Below are 11,588 nucleotides of genomic sequence, written 5' to 3'. Positions count from 1 at the left end.
GTAAACAGCGAGTGATGGTTAAGTCCCTGTTAACCCAAGATAAAAGCACTCCTACAAAACGGCCTGCTTCTTCAGGAGTATCCCTCATAGTTCTGAAGGAAAAAGTCTAAGTAGATGTTCTCTCTGCAATGCTTACCTGCTGATGTACGCAAGGCTAGCGAGAGCCAACAAGGTGAGACCTTTCTTCTTCTGTGGATAGCAATACGGCCTGATGATGACTTCAGCCAGTGTGAAGGGCATTATGGATGTGTGCTGGAGGAGAGAAAATGATAACCATGATGTCAGGCTGCCCCAGCTGCCTGCCATGCCCCTAATTGTCTCTTTCCTCTCCAATCTACCTTCTTATGCAACTACCAGATGAAACTTCCCCTAACGTGTCTTAGATCATGCTCCTTAGATGCCCCGGGGCCTGCAGTGGCTCCCTATTGCCTGCCATGTTGGCCCAAAGTCCTTTGTCTGGCCACCAGGCTCTTGGTAATGTGTTACCCTCCTCTCTGCTCCTGCTAATCGTTCTCCTCTTCCTCCTTCCACATGCACGCACGCTTACACACCCACACTTACACGCCCACACTTACACACACTCTCCTCCCCTAGAACAAGACTGTTTCCTTCATTCCCCTTTGTACTCAGTGTGCTTGCTCCCACCCTCACACTTTTGTTCATGCCTCAACGCTCTGTGGGGACTGTCTTCTCTCCCCGTATTCGAATCGTTCATGTTCTTCACAGCCAACACAATCTTCCACGGAGCTGTCCCTGCATTTTCCTCTTGCTAATTTCTCTCACTCAGTCCGACTGCATCTCTATCCTGTGCCATGTAGTCTAGCACTTATGATGTGTATTTGGAAGATCTGGGGGTGGGGTGAGCAGAGAACACTGCTTACTGGGAACATCTAATAGTGTTAGTATTTTATAGTTTTTACATTTGCAACTACCATTCCTCTTTCATCCCGGCCCCTCATTTCCCCAGGTCTTGGCAGCCTCTTGCATCTCTAGCCTCCACCTCTGAACTCCATCCCATTCCCATTCCTGTGCCCCAAGACAGCTGTGTCAGCACCTCAGTTACCGTAGTTGCTGGGGCTTAGAAATGTCACAGAGCCTGTGTCACCGTGCTCCCATGCCCAGCTATGTTGCTGGGGCCCTGGGTGCTGGCCCTGGATGGCCTTTGCTGTCAGTCATGTCAGTGTTGTGCTCAGAGGCAGCCCCGAGGGAACATCTTCCCACTCGACCTGAACTAGCTAGGGGATAGGCAGGAGATCAAGACCCTCAGATAACAAGAAATGTGGCAAGTTTTTATGGGGCAGGGATGGAATAAGAAAGAACAAATATTAATAATAGAGCATTATTGGACAGAGAGGGCCTCCTGCGGCCCCAACAGGGCTGCAAGTGGGTGGCACAAAGCAAAGAGGCCTCTTACAGGCCCCAGGTACCCACATTTTAATAGCAAAGCTTCGAGGAGCAGCCTTACAGACAAGCCATGGTTTTTACTGACTTTGTCCAAGATTGGTCCTGAACACACTGACGGGTTGCATGTCCAAGTGGCAAGACATGTAGGCCAATTGACACATCCTGCACCTTCTTTGGTCTGATTTTAGGCTATAGTTTCTATGTCTCTCCCCCTAATACAGGAGCATAGTGATTAAGGGCACATGCTTTCAAACCTGACCTTGGATCCGTTACTGAATCTGTTTGAACTTCAACTCCCTCTGTCATCAAATAGGGAATAGTCCACATGTCATGGAAAGTACAGCTCTGAGGATTGAGATCAGAGTATGGAAAGGGCTTAGTCCGGGGCCCCTGAGAGCTTCCAGTGAGCATTAGCTGTGATTGCCACGAGGATCACTGTGGCTGTCGTCCTTCATCTCATCGGTGGCCCAGTGTGGAGTGGGGTGAAGCAAGGTTCTAGGATGTCCACAGCACCAGGTGCTTGCAGGCAGGCCGGCAAGCAGCTGGAGCATGGTCACAGAGCTGCCCCGTGGCCGCCCCATGGCTCCCTCCCCCGTCCACAGCTGCTGCCCACACTTCCAGCCGTGCTGCCTCAGAGCCCTGGAAACGCCCGGTGGTGGACATCAATGCTCTTTTCACCCAAAGGCCACCTTGGGAGGCAAGTGATGGGGCCGTCTGCCCAGCACAGCCACCTGCCTCTCTGCCTGCCTTTACTCTGCCACACCCAGGAAGATCCAACTTCTATTAGGGAGCATTAACAGTCCCATTATCCTGGCCATTGATCTGACAGATTTTATTAACCCTGCCCATAGTCAGCAGCTTCAGATCTCTACATTAATGATCATTGGTAACAGAATTCCTGTGGAATAATGTAGNAAGCATTAACAGTCCCATTATCCTCCTGGCCATTGATCTGACAGATTTTATTAACCCTGCCCATAGTCAGCAGCTTCAGATCTCTACATTAATGATCATTGGTAACAGAATTCCTGTGGAATAATGTAGTGCGTTCACATTAGAAGCAAATGAGTTTCAGGGTGATTAATGCTTTTACAACAAATAACTCAGGAATGCATGACTGGTCACCTCTTCTAGAAGCCTGCCCTTTGCAAGTGACATTCAATTGGATTTTCAAATGAATTCTCCCTGATGACTTCTGGAAAGTTTACTTCAGTGATGTCATTAGTGACGGGCCATATACTGTGGCTTAATACCAACTAAAAGGTTTTTAAAAGAACAGCGTTTTTTCATCGGGACTGGGGATAGGAGGAAGACCACAGTCTGTGAACTTTCTAAACATTGGACTAGTGCGAAGAGCCAAGCGTAACACATTAAACCTCTTGGTATTTCAAGTGTGCTGGTATTTTACCTCGTGTTCATATCAATGGTATAACCTTTGTCAGGCAGCACATATTTTTTTTTAAAAAAAAAAAGGAAGAAAAAAATCAGTAAGAGAAAAATCAAATATGCTTTCTGCTTCCAAAAAATCTAATAATTAGGCTGGGATTGACACAAATTAGAATGCTGCCAAAAATTACTGAAAACAGTGACTCATTCTGTATTTCAATTAACAGTTTCTCAGTTTCCCTTATAAACAGTGAAGCTGACAAAAATTAATTATCTCAGAGGGGGTAAAATATTTCCTTCCAGAGTAAACAAAACATCACGGGCTGAAACAATAGTATGTGTGAACGGAGACGATGGAATCAAATTATCTTTCCTTGTCAATTAGCCATCATTTGGGGAGATTTTTCTTTAAATATCTCATTCCAGATGCATTGGTTAAAAGGACAGTGTTGCTCTTTTCCCATCCTTTTCTACTAAATCATGCCTTCTCCTCCTGTCCTTAGTGTAATGCCTACTTCCATCTGAACATCTTGGAGATGGAACTCGAAGAATGAAGTCGTGATTTAAGTATTAGTACAGTCATGATCTTTAGATTCCCTGGTTGCAAGGTAGCCTTGTGCATAAGTACTGACATTTACCAGCCCGCAGAGCATTCTTACAAGGTCACGTGAGTGGTGACGGAAAACATAATGAGCACTTACTTGTACTCACCTCATACCAGTAGGCACGTAGCTGTTATAAACAGCTTCCCTAGTTTGAGGCTAAACGTACCACGGGATACATTTGCTTGATTCTTGTGAAAGAGGCAAGCTTTAATCCCTGAGATAACCCATGGAGCCAAGAGTTTTTCATCACTGTCACGCAGGCTCCAAAGGCTAAATCCATAAGCCTAGGATGGTCACGTTCTTATCTCTAAGATCCTCGGGGGGCCAAGAGCACTTAATTTCCTCCAGTGAAAGAAATTCAGGGAACCTCTACACTTTAAAAATAAGATAATAACATTTAAAAATATGATCTCTGCCCCTATTCTTGATTTCCTTTCCTTGTCAGACTAACCCTTGTGTTGAGTTGAGTTGACCAAGAGAAACAAGTTTCTTGGACTGGTCATGGAGAGACTTTCTCCTTGAGATACTGTCTCTCATAATGAGCTTACATAATATCACCCACTTTCTGTTCGGTCTCAAACCTTGCCTCCTATTACACCAGCAAGTTCTCATTTCTGAAGATATTAAGGGTATTTTTTACTTACTATACATGGAATATAACACTTTTTATTTATGAAAACATGAAAGCCTTTACAAAATCTCTTCAGGGGCAAACACATGGCCAAAACATCAATTAAAACATAAATGTAAATACAACAGACATGAAAAGGGAGGCAAAACAACCTTAATAGAATGCTGTTATACTCAGGCTTGTTAATTCACTGCTGGATCATGTTCCTTAAGCTCAAAATCTACATGCGGTAGAAACACACAGTAATAATTGTTTTGTAAATCCCAATAAGGCCATCTCTGATTTCATTAACTACCATTCATTTGCCAGCTAAAAACTTGTACCTTATTCCTCACCACCGTAGTTTCTGCCTCTAAAACCCACAGGTTGGGACAATAGTGAACATCTTCCTGGGAATATTTTGTATCCAAAAGCAGAAACCATCTGTATTCTCCATGAACCCCTATGTTGTTACAGTTACAATTTTGCTTTAAGTCCATCTGATGCTCAGAAATCCAGAAATGTAGACATGGGTTGTATTGTTTATATGTCTTTTTTCTTTTTCTATGAATTTTTCCACCTATACTACCTGCAGGAGTCTTTTCGGCCTCAAATACCAGAGTTTGGAGGACACTGTGATTGGATTTGTAAAAATTCCCTGTTCTACTTTCCTGAAACTCTCGTGCATAGGCGAAGCCCCACTATAATTAAAGAGCCAATGTTTAAATGCCTGGGGAGGAGGATGGGAAGATAAACCACCCACAGAAAGAGCTACAGGCTTCCCTTTGATCTTTACGGTCTACCTGGGCGGGCTGGCACAGCTTGGAAAAATTCAGAAAACAGAAGTTAAAAACCAATAGTCTTATTTACCATAGAAGAGTAGTACTGTTTGCAATTTACTCTGAGATACATCAAAAATAAAATGAGCTTGATGGATCGGTAGATGCAGATTTGAGATAAAGCAAATTCAGTTAACTATGAAGAGTAGGTTCTAAGTGGCAGGTAACACAGAAGACCACTGTAAAATTCTTTCGACTGCACTTGGTTTGAAAATTTTCATAAAAAAAGGTTGGGAGAAATGTGAATAGTCTTTCCTGAACTGGAAAGAGAAGTAAATGCCCCATTGGGCTGAGGAAGAAAAGCAGGGTGTTACTTATGAACTCGTACATGAATTGAACAGGTGGTTAAATGATAACTTTCTGGATATTCTAAAGGGCGTTTCTAAGTGATTTCTTACTACACTGTTGTCCTTTGGGTTAATAAGTATTTTGGCCAAGATCTCAAAGCAGCATTTTTCCAGTAGGAAGCTAGTTGGCTCTGAGAGCAACTAGCCTGGTGAAGAAGTGGCTGTTTAGATTCAATCCACTTAAGGGTAAGCCAGAAGAGCGAGCTGCGATCTTAGGACCCTACAATCCAGGAATATATTTGCCCCTTGCTGTTCTCCTCCTCTCTCTTCATACCTCTCCAAAGCACCCAAATCCCTTGCCCTTGTTTAATTCTCTTTGGCCATCACAATGCCCTAGACACCTGCTATAATCTACAACTCATTCCTTCATGTCTTATAACCAAACCGGATTCACTTTTCTCTTCTAATTCTTCCCACAACGGCCCAGCCTTTTATTCCCCGGCATCGCCTCCTCAGCTTTTTCCTATCTTGGTACATACTCAACACTGCAATTAGACCAACCTTCTGGAAACATGTTTCACGTTACTACCTCTGCTCAAAAACTTTTGGCGGCTCCCTGTTGCCTCAGTCCACCATCTACCCTCCCTCCCTAATCTCATCTCTCCCTCTGATTTTCTGCAGTGTTTCAATAGGCTCTCATCCTGGTCTTTCATTCCGTTTCCTTCCCTAGAATGCCTCCTTTTTCCATTTACTGAGATCTTTAATTCTTCTCTCCCAACTAGCCCCACACGCCTTTAAGATGCTTTACAACCAAAAGCACACACGTTAGCATGAGAAGATAGAAAAGAAAATCAGGACCCAGGAAAACACTGAAATGCAAATATGCCAACCAGAGGTTTGCTGGGCTGCTGTTACTGAGATGCAAACTTATCAATAGGTTTCTGGACAGCCAAAGTAAAAAGAGAGAGATGGAATGAACAGTCCTTTTTTTTTTGGTCTGTGTTTTGGGGAAATCAAGTTTTTCCACTAGTATTTTCCACTAGTAGGTGGTGTCCCTGACGCAGAACAGTTCAGAGATCTAGTTTCCAAAACTGATAAAATCTGAAGGCAAGATAGTAAAACGCAATCTCTAGAAGGGATTCTGCCAGTAAGGAGATAATATTGTATAATTATGTAGGCTTCTGATGATCAGACTAATAGATGGACCCCAGAAATACCATTCCTCTCCCCCCCCCCGTTGGGTGCTTCTGCTTGTTTTTGTTCCCATTATGAGTCAGACAACAGCCAGTATTCTTGTCCCTGTTTAGAGCCTGGAGTGGAGGTATTTTACACTGTTGATGACAGAGACCTAAGTGCTTGGAGGAATCTAGTCAGTGGTAACAGTGACAGCCCCTTCCTGCAAATAAGGAGCCTCGCCAAAGAAACCATCCCGCTTCTGGGAGCTGAGTGCCCAGCCCTTCCTGCAACCTCTGGGGCCCACGTCACGTCCACACCACACCCACGTCACAGGCTGCCTTCGCACGAGATGCTCACGCTCCTGTCCTTCCCACAGCTCTTTGGGGCTGCACTTGACTCTCTAGTGCTTAGTTACATTCAGTTTTATTTTTTACGCTGTCAGTTTAATTTTTACGTGGTCAGTTTTTTTCTCCTATTCTCATTAGATTATAAACTCTGAGGGCAAATCTCTCCCTCCTACTTTTTCAGGACTCCTTCTCTGCTTCATAAATACATTTAACCAATTTTCTGAATTTGAATTTATGTCTTACACAGTAGAATTAAGTCCTGAATACACCCTGCAGAGCCCCTGATGATGGGGTCACCTTGCCCATTTTATTTCTATGCTCTACTGCTCCTACCTGCAGCCTTCACCCCACCTTCACTCCCTAACTACTCCTCCTCCACCCACAGGTCCCTCCCTCACCACTGATATATCACACACTTGCCCCTCCCCTCCTTCAGCCTCCTCCACCTTCCCCATGCCTTACAGGGCTCAGTGTAGATATCCCTACCTCCAGGGAGCATTTGCAGCCGTCCTGAAACCTCTAGTAGGCGCCCTTCCCTGGAGGCTTAGGGCTATCCCCAGTTCATCTCCAGTTGCCCAACACAGCACTCGACCTACTCTGGTCACTTACTATTTCTGGCATTAATGAATGAATCAGTGAAACAATGGCGTGGGGCAGAAGAGGAAGGGGCAGTCTTCCATCTAACCTGGGAAGACAGTCTGGTGTCCTGGTATGAGAAGACAGCTGCCAAGGCCACATTCAACTGACACCGGCAGCCACGTGCCAGGCTGTGTCAGTGATCTCATGGTCACGTCAATCCCTCTTCAGGCTGATCACCCTTATCTTTTGCCCCAGCTATCGATGGCACCCCAAATGCTGAAAGTGGGTGTTGTGGGTCACAGGAAAACCTGTGAGCAAGTGTGACTACTGGGAACAGGCTCAGGATGTCAACATCATGGCAACTCAACTGCAGACTCAATTAAGGTGTGCCACCATACAGGAGCCTGGGGGCCCGCAGGAAGTCAAGACATGTAACAGCAGAGGCCGTGCTTGGTTCATCTTGGGATCTGCCGGCCGTGGCCCTTCGTCTGGAGATGGGGCCAAGTGGAAACCCCCCGGGTTTTGTTCGCTCTTTTCTTTGTATCCCCTCCTCTGTATCAGTGCGTCATCCACCCTTCCTCCCTGCTTCTGTGCCTGGCTCCAGATAGCACACATGGAGGCTTGTTTTTAAGACATAGACAGATGGGCAGCTCTCTAGAAAGCTGCTCCAAGTTGGAGGGAGGAGACTGTTCTTTTCAAGAAAGAGAAAGTTTCAGAGGCACCAGAATCTGCTCTTGCTTTAAGAGCCACGGTGTCTCAGGGCACCATCGCCTCCCCTCAGATATCATATCACGATGGAAATAAAGGACGCAATGTGTGGGCAGCTGGTCTCCCTGGGAGATAACAGCAATGCAGGAAAGCACCCTGCGAACACAAGTACCAGGGCAGAGTTCCAAACTCCCCACATGACTGATCCCATGCTGGACGAGTTTCCACAATTTCTCCTTCCTGACTCTGGCTCTCCCTTGCTGACCCATCAGGGTATTCCTAAAGGGACTCGCCAGCTGTTCTGCAAGAGCAGCAATTGCTGGCTGGTGACTTTCCCGAACACAAGTACTTGGTTGGTTTAGGGGTAATCTGTAGGTGGGCAGGGGGGACGCATGGGCTCACTGTAGGGGATCTCACTCATGGAGGTGGCGGTGGCCAGGAGGGGCATGGTAGGACGGTGTGCAGCATCCTTGGCTCCTATTCCCTAGATGCCAGGAGCACAGACTCTCCCCTTGTGACAATCAAAACTCTCTCCAGATATTGCCAAGTGTCCCTGGTGAGCAAAATTAATCCCAGTTGAGAATACCTGATTTAAGTAATTAGCAAAGGAAGGGCATCTTGCAGAGGTAGTTGACAAGGAGCAGTCAGAAAGTCTGGAGGTGGGGCACCTGGGTGGCACAGTCGGTTAAGCGTCTGCCTTCAGCTTAGGTCATGATCCCAAGGTCCTGGGATAAAACCCCACATCGGGTTCCCCACTCAGTGGGGAACCTGCTTCTCCCTCTTCCTCTGCCTGCTCCTCCCCCTGCTTGTGCTTTCTCTCTCTCTCAAATAAACAAATAAAATCTTAAAAAAAAAACAACGAAGAAAGTCTGGAGGTAAGGTAAAGAAGGAAAGAAAAATTTTTGATAAATATGGTTGAATGTGTTAAGTGTTGAGACGGTACTAAGGCATAAGCCCCAATCCCTGGTTTCAGAAGCAAGGAGGCGGCAATGAGCACCCAGGAGCTTGTTTCTTGTGTTCCCAAATTGCTTGTTCTTCCTTCCAGGTTGACGCCCATGTTCCTTGTCCAGTTCCCTGTACCTCTGGGTTTCAGCCTTTTATTCATGGTAATCTTAGACTTGGACCTTGGAGCCCCTGGGCACTGGGGAAGGGCTAGCATGGGGATGTCTCTGTGGCTGCCACTGCCATTTGTTCCACAAACCCCAAGGGTGGGTAGAAATTATAAAAACTTTCTAAGTGCAAAATTTGCGAACCTACATGCTACCTTGATGACAGTATGCTTGCTCAGAGCCCCTTACACCCTTGGGAACGCAAGCCTGGGGCATTGAGATAATCCTCCCACTGCCAAGAAATTTGCTTCACTTCCTTATTGTGGTTTTCTTAGGAAAAACAAAACAAAATTTCTCAAAAGGTCACAAAATTCCTTCTCACCACTGAATAGTAAAATGTGGCTTTTATGAGTTCCTAGATGTGTTTTGAGAGAGATGCCCAAAACACACAAGCTTTTATTCCTAACTAGCTCAAACTAGGAGAACTCTCTGGAATAACCCTCTGAAATAATCCCGCACTTTTTGGTTTCCACACTCAGAAAAAAACCCACAAAGGTTTTTGTTTTGTTTTGTTTAGCCTTTAAATCTGGATTTTCACTGGTAAAATCTGTTCCTAGTTCAGGAAGTGAAATGCTAAACTCTCCCCTGCCTTTATGAGGCTTTTTTTTTTTTTATTCTGCCCTCAACATAAGAAGACTCTTGATTACTGTTGAGATGTTCAAATGTTAGGTTCCAGGGCAGCCACCAAATAACTCATTCTATTTCTAGTGAAGTTCTACATTTGTGGGTTCACTCTTCACATACATATGCTAATATACCCCATTAGTAGCCTCTTTGCTCTTCAGTAGAAACTCATGGTTGGATCCATTATCAACCACGCAAGCCCAGCAATAAAGAGGTTTGGGATTTATTCCTGGGTATACCTAGGAATAAACCTAACAAAAGAGGTAAAGGATTTATACTCTAGAAACTACAGAACACTTATGAAATAAATCGAGGAAGACCAAAAAGATGGAAAAACATTCCATGCTCACGGATTGGAAGAATAAACATTGTTAAAATGTCTATCCTGCCCAGAGTGATTTACACTTTCAGTGCCATCCCTATTAAAATACTACTGGCATTTTTCAAAGAGCGGGAACAAACAATCCTAAAATTTGTATGGACCCAGAAAATACCCCAAATCGCCAAGGGAATGATGAAAAAGAAAAAAAAAAAAAGCTGGGGACATCACATTGCCTGAATTCAAGCTATATTACAAAGCTGTGATCGCCAAGACAGTGTGGTATTACGGGCACAGATATCAATGGACCCTCAACTCTATGGTCAACTAATCTTTGACAAATCAGGAAAAAATATCCAATGGAAAAAAAGACAGTCTCTTCAATAAGCGGTGCTGGGAAAATTGGACAGCTATATACAAAAGAATGAAACCTGACCATTCTCTCACACCATACACAAAGATAAACTCCAAATGGATGAAAGACCTCGATGTGAGACAGGAATCCATCAAAATTCTAGAGGAGAACATAGGCAGTAAGCTCTACGACATCAGCCACTGTAACTTCTTTCAAGACACGTCTCCAAAGGCAAGGGAAACAAAAGAAAAATGAACTTTTGGGACTTCATCAAGANTGTAACTTCTTTCAAGACACATCTCCAAAGGCAAGGGAAACAAAAGAAAAATGAACTTTTGGGACTTCATCAAGATAAAAAGCTTCAGCACAGCAAAGGAAACAGTCAACAGAACAAAGAGGCAATCCACAGAATGGGAGAAGATATTTGCAAATAACATTACAGATAAAGGGCTGATATCCCAGATATATAAAGAACTTCTCAAAATCAACACTCAAAAATCAAATAACCCAGTAAAAAAATGGGCAGAAGACATGAACAGACAATTCTCCTAAGAAGACATGCAAATGGCTAACAGACACATGAAAAAATGCTCAACATCACTAGCCACCAGGGAAATACAAATCAAAACCACCATGAGATACCACCTTACACCAATTAGAATGGCAAAAATTTAAAAAACAGGAAACAACAAATGTTGGCAAGGATGTGGAGAAAGGGGAACCCTCTTAAATCATGTTGGGTGGGAATGCAAGCTGGTACGGCCACTCTGGAAAACAGTATGGAGGTTCCTCAAGATGTTAAAAATAGAGCTACCCTATGACCCAGCAACTGCACTACTGGGTATTTACCCCAAAGATACAAATGTAGTGAAAAGAAGGGGCATATGCACCCCAATGTTCATAGCAGCAATGTCCACAATAACCAAACTGTGGAAGGAGCCAAGATGCCCTTCAACAGATGAATGGATAAAGAAGATGTGGTGGTACATACACACAATGGGATACTATTCACCCATCAGAAAGGATGGATACCCACCATTTGCATGGAGGGAACTGGAGGGGATTATACTAATTGAAGTAAGTCTAGCAGAGAAAGACAATTACCATATGGTTTCATTCATATGTGGAACATAAGCAGTAGTACGGAGGACCATAGGGGAAGAGAGGGAAATCTGAAAGGGGAGAAATCAGAGAGGGAGATGAACCATAAGAGACTATGGACCCCAGGAAACAGACTAGG

The 11,588-nt window shown here is 44.5% G+C and overlaps 1 protein-coding gene across 1 annotated transcript in view; it reads right to left on the bottom strand.

Moving 5' to 3' along the window:
* ADTRP (androgen dependent TFPI regulating protein) overlaps positions 1-11,588 on the bottom strand; it is a 72,569-nt gene that overhangs the window by 30,426 nt on the left and 30,555 nt on the right. The window contains exon 4 of the mRNA XM_019796052.2: positions 137-252. Within this exon, the coding sequence (XP_019651611.2) occupies positions 137-252 (116 nt within the window). The remainder of the gene's footprint in view (positions 1-136; positions 253-11,588) is intronic.

This window comes from Ailuropoda melanoleuca, chromosome 5 (assembly GCF_002007445.2).
Source record: "Ailuropoda melanoleuca isolate Jingjing chromosome 5, ASM200744v2, whole genome shotgun sequence".
In the NCBI taxonomy this organism is placed as follows: domain Eukaryota; kingdom Metazoa; phylum Chordata; class Mammalia; order Carnivora; family Ursidae; genus Ailuropoda; species Ailuropoda melanoleuca.
Note: the sequence above shows the minus strand (reverse complement) of the source record. Positions and strands in the feature narration are given on the sequence as shown.